This window comes from Helianthus annuus, chromosome 2 (genome assembly GCF_002127325.2).
Source record: "Helianthus annuus cultivar XRQ/B chromosome 2, HanXRQr2.0-SUNRISE, whole genome shotgun sequence".
NCBI classification, from domain to species: Eukaryota; Viridiplantae; Streptophyta; class Magnoliopsida; order Asterales; family Asteraceae; genus Helianthus; species Helianthus annuus.
The window spans coordinates 130,563,978-130,584,152 of NC_035434.2; the positions used below are offsets into that span (position 1 = coordinate 130,563,978).

The 20,175-nt window shown below is 35.8% G+C and overlaps 1 protein-coding gene across 1 annotated transcript; it reads left to right on the forward strand.

The window, feature by feature from the left end:
* The first annotated feature begins 14,542 nt into the window (after positions 1-14,542).
* LOC110895407 (protein FAR1-RELATED SEQUENCE 1-like) lies at positions 14,543-16,273 on the forward strand. The gene is made up of 3 exons (XM_035982157.1): positions 14,543-14,554; positions 14,915-15,307; positions 15,650-16,273. The coding sequence occupies exons 1-3, from the start codon at positions 14,543-14,545 to the stop codon at positions 16,271-16,273; spliced, it is 1,029 nt and encodes a 342-aa protein (XP_035838050.1).
* Positions 16,274-20,175: the final 3,902 nt, after the last annotated feature.

Here is a 20,175-nt window from a genome sequence, read left to right on the forward strand (position 1 = left end):
TGACTTCTGAACTCTCAGCACTAGGTCTCTTTCTTCAGCTCTTTTGGTTAGCTTCATATCAGGATCTCGATCAACATCTTCTTGAAAGTCGTTATTAAAAAGAATGTGAGAGGAGGATTCTCAGCAGCTATTTTCTTCTACAATCTTTGTCTTTCAAGCAGGTTCACGGTACTTCTTCAAATGTACTTTCACTGTCAGACGGCGTTTCGTATTCGATTCTTCTGACTCGGGTGCATCTGTTGATTTGCTGCTTCAGGCTTTTTCAACAACTAACAACATGTCAGTCTTCATCAACCCCTGTTCTTGATTGAATTCAAGTTCTGCACATGCTCACAAACTCATAAGCAAACATTTCTTATGCAACAGGGAGAGTACCATATGAACACTAGGTACATCCAAGTACTTGTACTCGGATTTCACAATTTAAATTCTTTCAACTTTTGATGATCAGTCAAATCTTCAAGAACGGTTACATTTTTAATTTTTTAAGAAAAACAAAAAAAAACACTCTATTTTTGGATTTTTCATTTATAGAAAAGCAAGACGCTATTTTTGTATTTTTTTTTAAATTTTTAAGAACTAAAAACAAATAAAATACTCAAAATATAAACAACCACCATAATATACAATTACAATTGCAATGGGATCAAAATTCGTTCTCAGGCAGACTAAGGAACACTTTTCAGTACGAGCCTAATCAAACTGGTCTATGCGATTGCCAATATGTTTGTCCACTTAAACTTTAACGCTCAACTTTCAATTTTTCAACTTCGTGATATGCTTAAGGTAAAATTATACTATTATACCCGTGTGTCTCATTCCAAGGCATACCCCCGCGATCAAGGTAAGCACAACGATTCATCGTAGCAGGTGAGTATACTGATGTCATCCTTTAAGATATCCTAACCGTGTCTAGGTCTGCATATAATCTGTTTTATCATGTTTTGATTTCTTAACAATGAACACCCAAATAAATACTAATCAAATCCTGGAAATATAAACAACACACTCTATCATGCAAGTATCTTCCCTACCACATATTTCACAAGTCTAATCCAGATTTTTGAAATCTTAACTGTGAATAGGTTGAGAAGAGAACAGAATAGATCTTTTGCAGAGATGGTATAATATACAGATCAAATGAATTTTTCTCAATTTGACATAGGTTTCTTGGGGTTTCTTTTGGGCACTAGAGGGCCTCTTTCGGGTGTATTAGATCTATAACGCGACAACGTATAGCTAGGTCAGCATGTATCTGGATGCAGCAGAAGCTGTCGTTGCCTAGCACCTCCAGGTCAGCATATATCTGGATGCAGCAGAGGAGGTACACGACTTTTTTCAGAGAAGATTTCAGAATCAGATCAAAATTGTGTGTATCGGGACAACATACAGACATTCAAATAGAAATGAGCTAATTCCAAGTGACTTTCTTTCCTGGGGTCATGTACAATTTTAGTTCTGAACAGAAGGACAGCCAAGATATCCCCGGATGATTCAACAATATAAAGACCCGAAACCTCAGATGTTGGCTATCTATCAACGCAAGATTTAAGACCATAAAATCATACGCCGTTGGTATGTTACCCACATGGTACATAGTTCGTTATGTTTATATCACTTAGTATCTTTTATCATTTTGAGCGTCAAGCCTATCAACATATCGCAGTAGATCCTAGCCTTTTTAGCTATGGCACCTTACATGTGTTAGTCAAACCTTTTAACACGAACATTTATTTCACTTCCCATATCATGCAATTTCTCTTTTTGGATTTTTTATTTTTCAAATGTTTTTGTATTTTTCTCATTTTCTCCTATTTACAGCAAACTCTTTTTGGATTTTCTCGGTTTTCTCCCCCTAAACTATATATCTAGCTATCTGTCCCTCCCCCCCCCTAAATTTGTGCATAAATCTTGTATTTTTGCGCAAATTTACCATTTACTAGAGAAAGGACACTTTATATACAAAGTTATAAACTAAGAAAAAGAGAAAAATATTTTTGCTTAACCGTTCTGTCATCAGATTGAAGACTAATCAGTTTAAAATCAAAGTACTGAATTTAAACGGTACCTTTTGCTGATCATTTCTTACTTCTTTTATCTCCTCCAAAGGAAACATATCATCTGTAAAAAAAATTTGAACTTTTTGCAACAGTGAAATGTTACCCGTTTTATCCCTGGAACAACTGCTATCAACATTCCAGAGATTGTCAACAGCTCCTCCTTAGTTGTTCCTGAAAATTAAGGAGATTAGTAAGACATGGGTACCCAGGCCATCGTGGTCCTGGGATTTCCTGAAGCATCAAAATAAGACACTTCCTTTAAACATAAGTCCCCTTTTGTCTCAAGGATTGGAGACATTGTTGCTTTGGATTGGGTTTCCAAATCTGTTTCGGTCTAGCAAACGCGTTTGTTGCCTTCGGTTGAGCAACTTTAGCTGTTTCAGGTTTGTTAGTTTTAGAAAAATGTTTTTGTTCCTGAGAAGCTTTGCGTTTGTTTTTGGCAGCGTTCCAATCCCCATCAGAAGGTTTAACCTTGGGATTCACATTCTTCATTGCCTTAGGTGAAGATACCTTCATTGGCTTGAAATGATAGTTATCCTTAGGTGTAACCCTCTGATTTTGCATATAGTAGGGTACATAGGGACGCCGTGTGCAGTTTCTAGCAATATGACCCGTAATGCCACAGTTGTAGCAAGTTTGTCTTTTCATAGGAAAGACAATTTGAGAAGCTTGATTTGCTCTAGCAGGTCCTGAAGGATAAACCGGTCCTTTTTGCGTTGGATGCGCCTGCACGTTTCTCTTAGACGAAGACGAATTGGGGTGCTTGTATTTGTTGTTTGCAGAAGTCTTGTTGCTCTGAGCACCGTTTTCGTCTTTTCTCCCTTATTGGAGCTTTCAATCACCTTGTCACGAGCCTTATGAGATCGTGATTGTCCTTGATAAGTAGACTTCGTATGCCCCCGACTTTGATCTGCTCGTTTTGGCTCATTCCGCTTGTTGTGAACCGGCTCACAAACATCAGCACACGAGTGAGTGTTGGCATTTCATTGCACTTTTGGACGATGAACACAATTTCTAGCAATGTGTCCAGGAATTCCACAGTTGAAACATGTATGTCGTTTCAAAGCATGGAGATTCTGATAGCTAGCAGCATTAGCTGATCTGGTGGGTCTAGATGATCGAGCTTGCGTTGCCTGTGTTCCATGTGCCTTTTCTGAGTTCTTCTGTACCTGCTGATCAGAACTAGCACAAGCATGAGATTTAGATGGATTATGTTTTTTGTCTTTTATAATTTTATCAGAATCATTTTGAAAAGACGATTCAGTTTCTGTTTTAATTTCCTTTTCAGAAAAATTTTCTTGTGACTGTTCATTTATTGTGACCACCTCTTCTTTTACAAAATCAGATCCAGTTTTAATTTCTGAAGATGCAGAAGTTTCATCAACACATGTTTTTTCAACATATGTATCATGTGAATCTTCTTGAGATTTGCTTTCAGCCACGGTTTCCAATGGGGTCCCACTAGATTCAACATTAGGGACGTCCACTGAGACCGATTCAGAAGAAGAATCAGGACATTCTTGATTTTCTTGAGAAGAAGTTTTAGTGGCTTCACTGAATGTATCCTGAGGGACCTCACCTGTAACACAATCATCAACTGAAGAGTTAGAAACATCACAATCACAAGTATTAACTGAAAAACAGTCATCACCACACTTATTGTTCAAGGATTCAACACAAACATCATCAGTCTTGCCCCAAACATCAGGCTCACTTGACGACACATAAGCACAAAACGACTCAAACAAGGTTCTACCAAAAGCAATATCAGATTCAGTTTGTTCAAAATAATTTTCAGAAATATTAGAATGAACAACTGGTTCACTCCCAAGAACATCTCCACACTTTACTTCAGATACTTTATCTGCACATGAAGACGAAGCGTTAGGATCAATTGAGCCTTTAGAAACAAAATTTATTGAAGTAGATTCCTGTTTCTCAACTGGTCTGCCATTAAATGATGACTTATTGTTTTTGGGACCATAAGTCATTTTACTTTCATTCATCAGCTCCTCCTCAGTCATAGGTAAATAAGTATAATTGTCATTATAAGGAGGAGGAGCCTGATTGAAACCCAATCCACACCCTTTCTATTTCTTATATGCGAGCTGTTGATCACACAAGTTTCTAACTAGTTTGCTGGAAGAATCAAATTTCTTAATATTGAGTTCATTTATTTGATATCTATCTCTGATATCCTCCAGTTCTTTAGTTACATTGCATAATTTCTCCTGAACATATAAGAGTTAAGTTGCTTTTACACTTACATCATCCTTGAGTTTGATGATGTCTTTTCGCTGAGCTTCAATTTTTTTCTTTATAAAGTTTCTCATTTTTCGATAAAGTAAAGTTTTTATTTTTAATATCTTGATAGTCTTGAATTAGCTCAGCATTGTGTATTCTATAAGCTTCAACCCTTTCTCTACACTCAGGAGTACAGAAAACAGAAAGTGTATCTTCAACAGTCATTTCTTGAACCACGGGTTTGTGAAATATGAATGCCATAATTTCAGCGGGTGGTTGATACTTTTGTTCTTCACCTCAAAACACAAACCAAACGAGAATCCTTGTACTTGCTAACTCAAATACTTTGCATGCGAATGAACCCGTTTTCAGAACCGCACCTCAAAAATCTGTCAAAACCGTTATCACAAACAAACTCCTTTTTTTTTAATTAATTAATATATATAGATTAATCTAATTAATATTATTATTATTATTATTATTATTAATGATTATGTAGGGTAAAGATCAAATAGGAAGTTTATTTTGGCTAGGAAGTATAGGAAGCAATCTTAGCCGTTCATCATCTTTTTTTAAATTTTTGGACGCGTGGGCTTTTTCGTCTTTTTACATTATCATATCTTCGTTCTAATTCGATTATAGATTCTGTTACCTCTTTTCTTAGTTCATCACTCTCATAACAGAATTGAAGATTTCTATAACCCTAAATCGCCATCGATCGCAAATTCACCTCTTTTCAAACATTAATCTTGTTTCGTTCGTCAATTCGATAACTTCAATGTCTTCGTCAGACTCTGCTGGTATGTTTAGCTTCAATTTTGAGTAATTTTTTGTTATTTTGTCCAAATTTCATTGTTTTACGTTTTATAATTCGTGTTTCTGTAATTAATATTTGATTTTTCATAAGTTTAATTGTTATTGTTGTATAATTTAACATAATTTGTTTGTTTTGTTTCTTCATCATTTATTGCGTTTTAGTGAAGAGTTGCGTTTCATGATATTAATTAAATTATATGCATACAGACTTTTAGTTTAAGATTTATGTAATATAAAGCTATAACTGTTATTGTTGTACAATTTTTGTTTGTTCATCATTTGATGCGTTTTACTGAATGTATTGCGTTTTATGCTTTTATCCATAATAGTTCATATATAAATCTTAAAGGTCTGTATTTTTAAATTATTATTAAAATATTTTGAGATTTAACACTAAACACATTATTATATAGGTTGTATTGCGTTTTATGATTTTTTGTTAAGTGTTTCAGATCACATGATGCGTTTTACTGAACGTATTGCTTTTTATGCTTTTATAAACTTTAAAGGTTTGTATTTTTAAATTTTTATTAACATATTTTTAGGTTTATCACTAAAAACATTATTCTGTAAGAGGTATTGCGTTTTATAGTTTTTCTAATTGTTTCAGATAACATTTCCAAGTGGGAGGAACGTGTATGCATAAACAGTGGAAGAAAGTTTTTCAAACCTAAATTCAGTGGATCCATTACACCTGCTGTTGGAATGTTTTTTAAGTCATTTGATGAGGCTTTTGCGTTTTATCAGAGATATGCACTTGCTGCAGGTTTTTCTGCAAGAAAAAATACCTCTTGGAAAAATGTTGGTGGTTTAGTGAAAATAAGATATATTATCTGTTCAAAAGAAGGATTTCATGTTAGCAAAGAAATAGATTCTGGTTCAGTTGAGAATAGTAAAAAGATTGTTAGACGTAATAGAGGTTCAAAAAGAGTTGGATGCAATGCTCATGTGAAACTAATATTAGAGAACAATAATATGTTTAAAATCTACTACTTTGAAGAAGAACATAATCATATCTTTGTTGAAGATGAAGATGTTCTGTCACACCCCCAAATTACCACCTAGGGCGTGTCCCTAATGGAGGTGCAACGATCCAACAAAGAGCCACCAATCATATCAAACACAAGTTATAATGTATTGAAATACCCAATTGAAAGAAATGTATCGTTTAAAAAGTTAAACCAAAACCAAAGTATTGAGCGGAAGCATAAATGTATAAGTGCGTGTAAATGTATCGAAACCAAATCAATGTAATTGTTTATCATGACCACAACCACTCCAGCAGCATCAGACGGCAAGCTCCCAAGTTCCTTCAATAATTACCTACAAGCATGTAAACAAGTGTGTCAGACTACGCTGGTGAGTTCAAGGTTTGTTAACAAGTTATCTTACCATATGTATGTTAATGCGATTTAACGTTGCGATACAATGTTGCTTATGCTAGATACCCTAGGGAGTGTGCCCATGTGTATCCGGGGAGTGGGTACCCCTTAACGACCGATTGCTATGTTGCCTTCGTTAGATACCCTAGGGAGAGTGCCCATATGTATCCGAGGAGTGTGCCTCTAACAACCATAGCCATACCCAGATAATTAGTTCACGCCCGTCCTTACGGCCCGGTGTGAGGTTTCCCACCTAATAGCGCTATCAACTAATCACCCCCATTGCCCTCCAGGCAATAACCAAAACCGATTAAGTTGTTTACCCAATGTTTCCCTTCCAAATGTTTACCAGTTGTCCCAAACCACCGGGACGCATGCTTGAGAAAATGCAATGAACTCACCTTTGGTTTGCTCGGCAAGATTAACTACTTGCTTATCAGTGGATCAAACACGTCCTAGCATGAGTACCAATACCAATCAGTTTTTAAGTTGACTTACACGTTGTTCACATTTACACACGTAGTACACATTCATTAACAGGCATGATGTATCACTTAATCGTGCAAGAATTCCATCACTTAAAGTATGTTCACATACCAGGTGCTACACATATAAAGTTACACTTGGCATACCACGTTTCAATATTTCTAATAACATCTCACTTCCAACATACAACATGCTTAATTTAATATACGTGAGAGTGTGTGTTTGTGGCCCAAATTAATAAACCACTTCTTGAACCCATCAATTTATATTATCAATTCAATTCATTTACTTAAACTAGGTGACATGTGGTCCAGCCCACCAATGTTACCCAACTTTCAGCATCATAATTACCCAATGATCATCATCGATTACACAAACTCATAGTGCTGTTTTCTTTGACATCATACCATCATAAATTATGATTCAGATTATCATATATATCAACCAACATTAATGGAGTATAACATTAACAAACGTCATTTAAACATAAAATTCACACCCTACACTAATCATGAAATTGTAACGTACGATCGCGGATTACCGATTAACCTTACTGGCAATTTCCTTCTATAAGATCAGATCATAATCATAGACTAATCGTGTGTGTAAATCCCTAGTATCAAGCCATAATATTATGAACCCAATTATCACGAAAAACATACGCCCGAATATAATATGATCATGCACTCATCATAGGATCATGCTTAGCCTACACACACCCACATAATCACAGCACCTAACGTTCATGCATAGATATCAACACATCTCTCATACTATCAACCTTCCTAGACAAAGCCTTATATCACAACCAGTCATCTAACAGTTTGGGTATTACAAGGATTTTGCCATAACTCATAATGTCATGACATCAAATATCAATCATCAAATAACAAAATCGATCATAGCAACGTAAGACTCGCTTACCGGGATGATAACTAATCGAAAGGTTGAGTGTACAAGAGTGAGAAGACAAGCGAGGAGGAGGGCTTCAGATGAGAGCTTCTGTCGTCAGGATGTCCAGCCGGTTTACGTTTTCTTTAGGGTTTGGTGTGGGGGGAGGGGTTCTACTGTCGTTCGCACGTTTGAAAAAAAAATAGGGATTTGTTTACTTGAGGTTGAGGAATTCTTGGAATGTTACGTGCAGTTCCTATTATTATGAACCCAAATATCAAAACAAAGTGGGCCGGTTTGGAATTCAAACAAGTGGGCCGATAATATAGTCATGACTTATGTTAATTGAATATGTTGTTGTAATTGAACAAATCATATAATTACAATATTGGTTGGAATGATGAGGAATATTCGTGATGGTGATGATAATTGCCAACAATAGATTTTGAAAAAAAAAACACAAGAACTGAGCCGCATCTATCCATATACGCAAGGTTAGGCTCGGGCAAATCAAGGTTGGTAAATCTGAGTTATTTTAGAGTGTGAATATGTAGCCCACTACGTGTGCGGCCCAAGATGTCAATACGTTACTTAACTGAGTCATTCTATGCTTAGATTAACGGAGTTATCACGGAACAGAACGTTGTAACGCATTAGAGAAAGATAACGAGAAGTAAAGATCAAAGGATGGAACGTTACCGACCTTGAAAGTTCGGGTTGTCACATCATCCCCAACTTGAAAGAAATTTCGTCCCGAAATTTGACAAGTAAGCACAGAAGAGTGAAGCGATAGAAACTCAAATTAAACTATATGTAATACTACACAAATAATAATCACGAATAATAATCAAGCATTACACGCAATCACTAAGCATCTAGATAACTGCACAGACACCACGTAAACCAAATTGTAAAACAGGATTGTGAGGTCAGTTGGGTGTTACATCATCCCCAACTTGAAAGGGAATTTCGTCCCGAAATTCGCTAATGATATCGAAAGTCGGTCCCACCGTTTGAACAATCAGGGATAACAGAGCTTCACTTGATCTTTGTGTTCTCACAGGATCCTTAGTTCACGTCTTGAGTTCCAACGAACTCTCACGATTAAAATTTGTCTGTGTTAACAGTGGGTCTCTCAACAAGGGTATCACAAGTGTTGCGTCAAACAGACACTTCTTTAGGTTCGTGACATAAATGACGTCGTGTACGTTATCTAATTCGTCAGGTAACTCGGGTTTGTAGGTTACTCTACCGATTCCTTCCTAGACTGTTGAATGGTCTATCGTGATGTCAGTTAAGTTCGCCATGCTTCCCAAGCATTCCACACCTTCCCAGGGTGAGACTTTCAACAAAATAGGAATTGCTTCCAGCGTTTCCCAAGGTTATCAGCTTCCCCGACAGTCACACGTTGCCACCAATCATCTCCAGTAATTAAGTTGTCAACCATCTTGGTCTAACAAGAAGGTTGACCTTATCATCTATGTACCGCACGAACCCAGCTTGGGAATTCTCTTCCTTCAGTGCTTCGACTTGGACAGGGCAAATCTGATCGTGTAGGCTAGAGTCGATGGTGAGTTGCAAGTTCATACGCGTTTAGGTTCCATAGTCGTATTCGCTCAGGAGTTTCGTCCAGCGATGCCATCACAAAATTAACTCTCTCAATACAAAGGTGCACGGGAGGCCTCTTGTGATCGGTCTAAATGGTGCAATTGGTACCGTCCAAGTGATGCCCCCATCTTAATTCCAAGGACCATGGCTTCCACCGCAGGTCGTGAATCGAGCAGTTCTTCCTGTAGATAGTCCTTGCAACCCTCCTGGTGCAAGACGGTATGTAGCACGAGTAATCAGGGTTGCCCCTGTCGTGAGATCAAACTAAGATTCTGCCTAACAGTGGTGGAAGTAAATCTGTAAGCTCTTCGGGTAGCACACTGAGAGGAATCACGAACAATTGGTGGATCCTCGATCCTCTTTTCCTTAGCCTCAACATCAGTAATGGTTTCTAACGTAGCAGGGTGATCCCTCCGTAGACACTTCTGGGCCTTCATAGCTGATATGGCGCTAACCTTTGCACCACTCTGTTTCTTTAGAACAAATAACGATTCTCCACACAAAATTTTCTCCTCACAGGGTATGTCTGCGCGATCTCTGAATAACCAATCCACACTAACTACTGCATTGTAACCATCAGGGGTAGTAGAAAGAAGGCCGATGTCGAACACCTGTCCCCCAAGGTCGAGTTTGCATCCCAGCGAACATATAAGGCTTCAATTGACTTGCATCAGCCGACTCCACAACAGGTTCAGTTTCAAGGAGCATCAGGGTTAAACAGAACAGAGACGAAGCGAATAGCTACCCATCCAAGCTATCGTGTTGCTATTACGCCTGGTATAGCCTATGCCAATACTAAATGTCCTTCCATGAGCTTCATTTCCAGTGTTGTTTTCGTCACGAGAATTTTCAGTACTGTCGTCGTTCCCTTGGTTGTCGTCACCTTCGTTTCCATACTGTAAGCTACGATCACGAGTACCTTGATGTTGCCGCGACTGTTGCCTCTAATATTGTTGCCTGTAACGGTGTCCTGCGTCCTTTCACTAACAAGGTCCATCTTTTCACATTCCGTGCCACGTCCTAAGGCACTACTCATGGTGCGGTCGGTTACACAGTTCGCTCTACAGTCAATCGTCATCGATTTTGTCCCGATTGGTTCGTAAGAGTCGACTCCCATGTGTCGCTGACTGGGGTTAAGGATTCGATTGGAGTCAAATCATTGTTGTTCGTTGCCAGTAACTAGGGACGTTCAAATGCTGAAGCCGGTAAGGTACTACGTTTACCCTCTTGTCCATCGTTCTTGCAAGTTGACTGAGTAATACACGGTATGTCGCGAGAGTGTTGCAGAAGTGATCGCACTTCGGGATCTAAGTCGTTAGTACATTGGGTTCCGGCAAACAAGGAGGAGTGTGAGAGGTATAGAACAATCATTTGACGCTGAGCCATCCAACTCAGGGATGTTCGTACAAGCACCTAACATTCTACACAGTTCGCTAGGCGTTCAGATGTGTGATCAGGTGATACTCGATAGCATCGAGATTCGTAAGGATTCAGAAAGGGGTGAAAAGATCATGTTCGAGTAGGAGAAAATCACTGCTATGACTCCTATAGACTGCTGAGTTCTAACATAACATCAATTAACAGAGCGGAGCCCCTCTCACACTCGTTAAGCCTCACTGGGACTCACATACACCCCACATTATTATTATGTGTGCACCCATAATAATAAGGCAATTTGCATGCTTATCTCAGTGCCTCTTAACTCGCGCTAAAAGGTTCCCCGAATTCGAGCAATAAGACAGATGACGCCACAACATAGATCATGAAAGTTCAAGAAGAGTCGCACTCTTAAAACACGTAATATAGGTTGGTAACTTAGAAGTTCATACTACAGTGCTAAGTGTGCATTCACGTGTGATGCTATTCATATGCAAACACTAGATATACTATGCAATAGTAAACGAGAAACGAACCTTGCAGTCTGGAGCTCAGTGTCATGGTCATCGTTTGGATCAATTCGGTTATAGTCTGGTTTTTATGAAAACATTTTAAAACCAAATTCACTATAACCAGTGGCTCTGATACCAAACTGTCACACCCCCAAATTACCACCTAGGGCGTGTCCCTAATGGAGGTGCAACGATCCAACAAAGAGCCACCAATCATATCAAACACAAGTTATAATGTATTGAAATACCCAATTGAAAGAAATGTATCGTTTAAAAAGTTAAACCAAAACCAAAGTATTGAGCGGAAGCATAAATGTATAAGTGCGTGTAAATGTATCGAAACCAAATCAATGTAATTGTTTATCATGACCACAACCACTCCAGCAGCATCAGACGGCAAGCTCCCAAGTTCCTTCAATAATTACCTACAAGCATGTAAACAAGTGTGTCAGACTACGCTGGTGAGTTCAAGGTTTGTTAACAAGTTATCTTACCATATGTATGTTAATGCGATTTAACGTTGCGATACAATGTTGCTTATGCTAGATACCCTAGGGAGTGTGCCCATGTGTATCCGGGGAGTGGGTACCCCTTAACGACCGATTGCTATGTTGCCTTCGTTAGATACCCTAGGGAGAGTGCCCATATGTATCCGAGGAGTGTGCCTCTAACAACCATAGCCATACCCAGATAATTAGTTCACGCCCGTCCTTACGGCCCGGTGTGAGGTTTCCCACCTAATAGCGCTATCAACTAATCACCCCCATTGCCCTCCAGGCAATAACCAAAACCGATTAAGTTGTTTACCCAATGTTTCCTTTCCAAATGTTTACCAGTTGTCCCAAACCACCGGAACGCATGCTTGAGAAAATGCAATGAACTCACCTTTGGTTTGCTCGGCAAGATTAACTACTTGCTTATCAGTGGATCAAACACGTCCTAGCATGAGTACCAATACCAATCAGTTTTTAAGTTGACTTACACGTTGTTCACATTTACACACGTAGTACACATTCATTAACAGGCATGATGTATCACTTAATCGTGCAAGAATTCCATCACTTAAAGTATGTTCACATACCAGGTGCTACACATATAAAGTTACACTTGGCATACCACGTTTCAATATTTCTAATAACATCTCACTTCCAACATACAACATGCTTAATTTAATATACGTGAGAGTGTGTGCTTGTGGCCCAAATTAATAAACCACTTCTTGAACCCATCAATTTATATTATCAATTCAATTCATTTACTTAAACTAGGTGACATGTGGTCCAGCCCACCAATGTTACCCAACTTTCAGCATCATAATTACCCAATGATCATCATCGATTACACAAACTCATAGTGCTGTTTTCTTTGACATCATACCATCATAAATTATGATTCAGATTATCATATATATCAACCAACATTAATGGAGTATAACATTAACAAACGTCATTTAAACATAAAATTCACACCCTACACTAATCATGAAATTGTAACGTACGATCGCGGATTACCGATTAACCTTACTGGCAATTTCCTTCTATAAGATCAGATCATAATCATAGACTAATCGTGTGTGTAAATCCCTAGTATCAAGCCATAATATTATGAACCCAATTATCACGAAAAACATACGCCCGAATATAATATGATCATGCACTCATCATAGGATCATGCTTAGCCTACACACACCCACATAATCACAGCACCTAACGTTCATGCATAGATATCAACACATCTCTCATACTATCAACCTTCCTAGACAAAGCCTTATATCACAACCAGTCATCTAACAGTTTGGGTATTACAAGGATTTTGCCATAACTCATAATGTCATGACATCAAATATCAATCATCAAATAACAAAATCGATCATAGCAACGTAAGACTCGCTTACCGGGATGATAACTAATCGAAAGGTTGAGTGTACAAGAGTGAGAAGACAAGCGAGGAGGAGGGCTTCAGATGAGAGCTTCTGTCGTCAGGATGTCCAGCCGGTTTATGTTTTCTTTAGGGTTTGGTGTGGGGGGAGGGGTTCTACTGTCGTTCGCACGTTTGAAAAAAAAATAGGGATTTGTTTACTTGAGGTTGAGGAATGCTTGGAATGTTACGTGCAGTTCCTATTATTATGAACCCAAATATCAAAACAAAGTGGGCCGGTTAGGAATTCAAACAAGTGGGCCGATAATATAGTCATGACTTATGTTAATTGAATATGTTGTTGTAATTGAACAAATCATATAATTACAATATTGGTTGGAATGATGAGGAATATTCGTGATGGTGATGATAATTGCCAACAATAGATTTTGAAAAAAAAAACACAAGAACTGAGCCGCATCTATCCATATACGCAAGGTTAGGCTCGGGCAAATCAAGGTTGGTAAATCTGAGTTATTTTAGAGTGTGAATATGTAGCCCACTACGTGTGCGGCCCAAGATGTCAATACGTTACTTAACTGAGTCATTCTATGCTTAGATTAACGGAGTTATCACGGAACAGAACGTTGTAACGCATTAGAGAAAGATAACGAGAAGTAAAGATCAAAGGATGGAACGTTACCGACCTTGAAAGTTCGGGTTGTCACATATTCATTTCTTGCCGGCTGCCAGAAGTATCGATTATGTGAAAGAAAGTTTTATATCTGGATTGTCTGCAATCAATATTGGACCTGTTAAAGCATTCAATATTATGAAAACAATGTATGGTGGTTTTGGTGAAGTTGGTGCTAGTAAAGTTGATTGTAAGAATTATAGTAGGGATTTGAATCTTTACATCGGAGAGTATGATGCAGAAATGGTAGTTAGGCGTCTTATTAGGAAGAAAGAATGTTGTCCTGGATTCACATGTGATTATGTTATTGGTGAAGATAGAAGATTGAAAGGTCTTTTCTGGGCTGATGAGCAATCAAAAAAAAATTATACAGTGTTTGGTGACATATTTGGTTTTGATGCTACTTATAAATCAAACAAGTAAGTTTTTTTCATTTATTGCGTTATATATTCTATTGCGTTATATATCATGTTCTAATTTTTCTAATGCTTTTTTAATTTGTTTTTTATGCAGGTATGATTTGGTTTTTGTACCATTTACTGGTATTGATAATCATTTTAGGAATGTCACATTTGGTGGTGCATTACTTGGTTCGGAGACTGCAGATTCTTATAGATGGCTTTTAAGGTGTTTTGTTAATGCTTTTGGAAGTTAGCCTAAAGTTGTTGTTACTGATCAAGATGTTGCAATGAAGAGAGCTATTAAGGCTGTACTTTCAAGAAGTAGGCATAGGTTATGTATGTGGCATATATGGGAGAAATTGAAGACAAATGTATTAACTGCGTTTTATGATATAACAAACTGCAATTTTATATTGTTTTATTATTGCGTTTTATGTATTATACAATAATATCCCCTAACATTTTTATCAATAGAATTACAAAACAATTGCGTTTTACCATCAATGCATTATGTTTATCATTTTCAATATATTGGGTTTTAAATTATTGCGTTTTATGTTTAATAATTTTATAACTTTTTATTCAGGTTGGTCCTGCTTTGTCAGCAAACACTGATTTTAATACAAGAATGACTCATGTTGTTTGGAATGATACTATTATTCCAGAAGATTTTGAAACTGAGTGGCATTCAATAATGTCTACTTTTGGATTGGAAAATCATGAGTGGTTAAAAGATATGTACGATCTTCGATTTGATTGGATTCCTGCTTATTACCATGGAGAGGATTTGGCTGGACTTATGCGTACTACGTCAAGATGTGAAAGCGAGAATTACTTCTTTGGTCAGATTTGCAATCCAAGATGTATACTTGTTGAATTTTTCACTCATTTTGAGACTGCAATGGATATTCAAAGGCATGAGCATAGGAGGAATGATCATGATACAAGGTATATTGAGTGTAAACCCTGGAGTGACTTTGTATTGGAGAAACAAGCATCAGAAATATATACCAAAACAATTTTTTAGGATATTCAGATTGAAATTGATGCTGCCATTACAAAGTGTATGTCAAAGTCTCTTGATACTGTGGCTGATGTTCAATATTTTGAAATAAAGGATTTCAGACAGCCATGCACATCTTTTTTCAAGGTATTTTTTAAATTTATATTGTTTTAAATATCTATTGCCTTTTATTTTTCCATCTTTTTTTGCGTTTTATCATTATATGATCATATAGTTATATCTGTATTATATTTATTATTCATGGCGTTTTATATTACATTTCACTAATTTTATATAGCTTTTTAATCTTATTTACAGGTTCAATACAACAAACAAGAAGATGGTTTAAGTATAAGTTGTTCTTGCAAACGGTTTGAACAATTTGGTATATTGTGCCGCCATATATTTTACGTATTACGGTATGATGATATAACTGAGTTTCCTAGAAGATATGTTCATAGAAGATGGATGAGAGATGTTGTTTCAGTTGGATCAAATCATTCCAATATTCGGTTTGATGAAATTGGTAGGAATAGTGAAATTGATAAAGTTTATAGAGAAATCGTTGTTGCAAATGAGTATGTGGTTAATAGGCTGGTTGGCGATTTAGATGAACTGTGTCGTTACAGGGATCATATTAAAAGTTATATTGATAAAGCGGATGAGGTTATGGTTGCTGCGCCGCCTCCTAGTCGCAAAGAAAGATTTGCTGATATTGGAGGGAACTTAGAAAAATCAGATTCTATGATTTGTGTCCCGATCAAAATAAGGACCAAAGGATGCGGTGTACAAAAAAGGATCAAGTCTAATCGTGAGATTGCAATTCAGAAATCATCAAAGATCCAGAAATCGTGCGGTGTATGTGGTGGAAAAGGACATAACAGTCGCACATGTAAAGATAAGGTTTCTTCTAATGCTATAGGTTCTAGCAATGCAATGTAATTATGTATACAAATTATGTCAAAATCAGATATCAATAAGTAAAAAAAATTGTCATTGCGTTTTATGATGTATAGGTTTCATCTCTTTTTGTTACTGCATTTTGTGATATCCTTCATAAATATCAGTTTGTTTTGGTTAATTGCATTTTATGATAACAACAATATATTGTTATTGCGTTTTATACATAGAACAATATACTTTAAATGGTATTTTTTGATTATTGCGTTTTATTATAACACAGATCATAGATCAAATTAAACAACAAATGCAAGTGGATATCATAAACATTGCGTTTTATACATACAATAATATACTTTAAATTGTATTTTTTGATTATTGCTTTTTATTGCAACACAGATCATAGATCAAATTAAACAAGAAATGATGAGAACCCTAAGCTTCCATCAGGGATTTCCAAATCACTTATCAGCTTTTTTTGGTTAATTGCGTTTTATGATAACAGTATATTGTTATTCCGTTTTATACATAGAACAATATACTTTAAATGGTATTTTTTGATTATTGCGTTTTATTATCACACAGATCATACATAAAATTAAACAAGAAATGCAATTGGATATAATAAACATTGCGTTATATAGATGATGATAGTTTTTAAACAAAGATGATGTTTTCAAACGACAAAATTAAATAAAAATTACTAGCATGATCAGCTTCATGGATCAAAGTTTGTTTCTTCTCGGATGAGAACCCTAAGCTTCCATCAGGGATTTCCTCATCACTTTCAGATTCAACCCAAAGTTCAACCTGTGAGACTACTGCGTTTTGAAGCTTCTCTGCAAATTTGCTAGCAGAGTTGTTGATGATTGGTATTTCAGATAACTGCTTCAAAAAATTTAGATCCTCACTGGTAGATATGTCCTTTGGGTCATACATCTCCACATCACCATCGTCCCAAGTCACTGAAACTTTGAAAGTTTCCTCAATGAACTCCCAAGATGTAACATGGGTATCTTCAGTTGCAGTTTGATTCGGATTACCATATCTTTTGTGTAGAATTCTGAACAGTGCGGCTGTTTGATCTGTGTAACAAGAAGGTGGTATACCTATTTCGTTCATCCTTTTCAAAACATTTTCATTGCAGTTTTGAAGAACAGACGCAACGGAATAGTATTTTATTTTTTTTCCATCAAGGAATTGAAGAACGAAATTGCCTCTTTTAACCCACAAAACTGATAGTTGTTGATTAGCCATTTTAGGGTTTGTGTGTGTTGGGTATTTGGTGTATTTTTGGAGTATGATGAGAGCAATGTAAAAATAGTTTAGGGTTTCTGTTCTTATATAATCGATTGGTAGAGGAATTTGAATCAACTGTTTTAATAATAAAAATGATTATTATTTTATTTTTTTCTTTGAATTGATTGTTCAATCATACAGTATTTTATATCAGGAATCCAAAAGGCTTTTTAAGGCTTTTGGTCTAATCAACTGTATCAATTTCAATCATACAGTATTCATATATTGTATATTATTATATTTTTTTATAACATTTCGTTTTAGAAGATTATAATATATCATTTTTATGATTGTCCTTATTGTAATTATGTTTTTAATTTGTTTTTTGTGTTATAAAAATTGTAAAAAAAAATTTCATTGCGTTATAAATTATATTGCGTTATATGTTTGGAAATGAATAATTAGGAAAAACATTGCGTTTTATAATAAGTAGCATTTCAAAACATATTAATAATTTAAATAGACAATGTTGAGTTATAGCATACTATTAAAATGTTGCGTTTTATAAATTGTATATATATTTTATAAATTTTTTTCAAAATAGTGTTTAAATAATTTTAAAGGATACATATTGCGTTTTATAATAACAAACAAATAAGTGCATTTTAAATATATCATCAAAATATTGCGTTATATGAAAAAACATTGCGTTTTATAATAAGTAGCATTTCTAAATCAAAGTAACTAGCAAGATCAAGAAAATAATGAGTTATATTAAAACCATGCTAAATGAAAAAACATTGCGTTTTATAATAAGTAGCATTTCAAAATCAAAGTAAACCAGCAAGAGCAAGCCTGTCTTTAATCCTATCTAAACTAGTGTCATAAGATTGTTTTTTAAGTTTCGCACTGAGGTCTCGAAACTTCTTTGAGTCCTCAATAACATAATCTCTTTGTTTGTTGATTTCGTGCAATAATATCTTCGCGATGAACTTTCTTCTTAAATCTTCAAGTTGTGCGGTCTGCTTGTTGACTGGTTTTTTGTTTTTACCCTTCTTGATAATTGCAGGTTCTTCATATTCCATGTTAAACCCACAATCCCATTTTTCGACCGGTTCTCCATGATAACATTCCATATGACGCATAGTGAATATACCACAGTCAATGCCATTATATTGTCTCCTCCATTTCATCTGCATTCTAACAGGGGTTATTCCCTTTATATCATCTGCTTTTTCATGTCCAACAGATTTAAGGTAAGCTGCCAAAGCATTCCTCTACAGAAAAAAAAAACAAAACAAAAAGATTAGGTGGTTTATATTTGTGTTTTAAAAGCATAAGTAAGAATACTTACTGTATTTTCAAGCACATTCCCATATTTAGCTTCATTTGTTTCTTCTTTCGCACTGTTGTCAATGATGAATATTTGTTTCTCTTCAAGATTGAAGGAGATCACAAAGAAATGCTGTGAATAGAGAATCGGGACAAGGATAATTTTAAAATCCTTTATGCTTTTTAGCTTTGCACCTTGAAGAATTTTTTCTACGTTCATTGTGAATGCTTCTATCATCTTTTCTTTATTTTCAGTTTCTTCCTTGTCACTCGATGGTAAAGCCTGCATAAAATTAAACAAATTAACATATTATTGCGTTTTATGAAGGTAATAAAACATACAGCTGCGTTTTATGAAGGTAATAAAACATACAGCTGCGTTTTATTAAATTTCATTCAAACAAAGTAAGCATTGCGTTTTATTAAAGAAATAAAACTGCAACTGCGTTTTATAAAACTTCATTCAATCAAACTTCAAAATACTTCATTATACGAATACAGAAAAACTGCGTTTTATATATCATACCAGCATTCGAATAGTACAGAAAAATCTTGGAGTTTTGTTGTCTTTTGATCTTCTTTTTTCTTCTTCATTCAAAATATATGACCAACAATTGATTACTTCTCCGGTGATTTCCAATCCTGGCCTCATTGTTTCAGCAGCATATCTATATAGAAATACATGATGTTTAATTTCAAAGAGAGTATCCCTGCAAAAAAAAAATAATAATAATTAAATTATAATAATTTTATTTTTATTTTTTGTTTTAGTGTATATAAATGAATTTTTACATCATTTCTCCTTCTGCATGGAAAGCATATCCCGATATGTTGTTTTCGTGTGCCGTTCTTGCTTCCTTCATTGCTACTTGTCTTAGATAGTACGGTGAACAAAATACTTCTGGTACATTTTTCTCTCGATCAGGTCGTACCATCCTTGTGATTATTTCTTCTGTTTTGCTTATATCAGTTGTTGGTTGTTCTTGATGAACTGATTTTGCAGGTGTTTTATACGGATCTTCTTGTGGGTTGAGGAATGATGTGTTTTGAATTAGATAACTGCTTTCCTTTTCAGTATCCTGTTCTTCAATTCTATCAAACATTGTTTGTATTCCAGTAATTTGAACATCTTTTTCGATTGATTTATTTTCAGATTCCGCTTGAATTTCGGTTTGTGCAGCGTGGCGAGTAGCATCAACTTCAACTTCATTTTCATCAACATTTGAAGACAACTGGGAAATTTTCAAATCAAAGGATGGTACCCATTATCTTGAATTTTCTTTTGATTTGATTTTTTTTCTTCTTCATCTGTCTTTTTGATCATCTCCAACATTAATGATGGAGTTTCTTTGCTAAATGATGATTGTTCCATT

What these genes read in the sequence shown, in the direction of transcription:
- LOC110895407 (XM_035982157.1), top strand. An exon ending in GTAAACCCTGGAGTGACTTT is followed by an intron (nt 15,308 to 15,649) that starts GTATTGGAGAAA and finishes TCTTATTTACAG; the next exon opens with GTTCAATACAACAAACAAGA.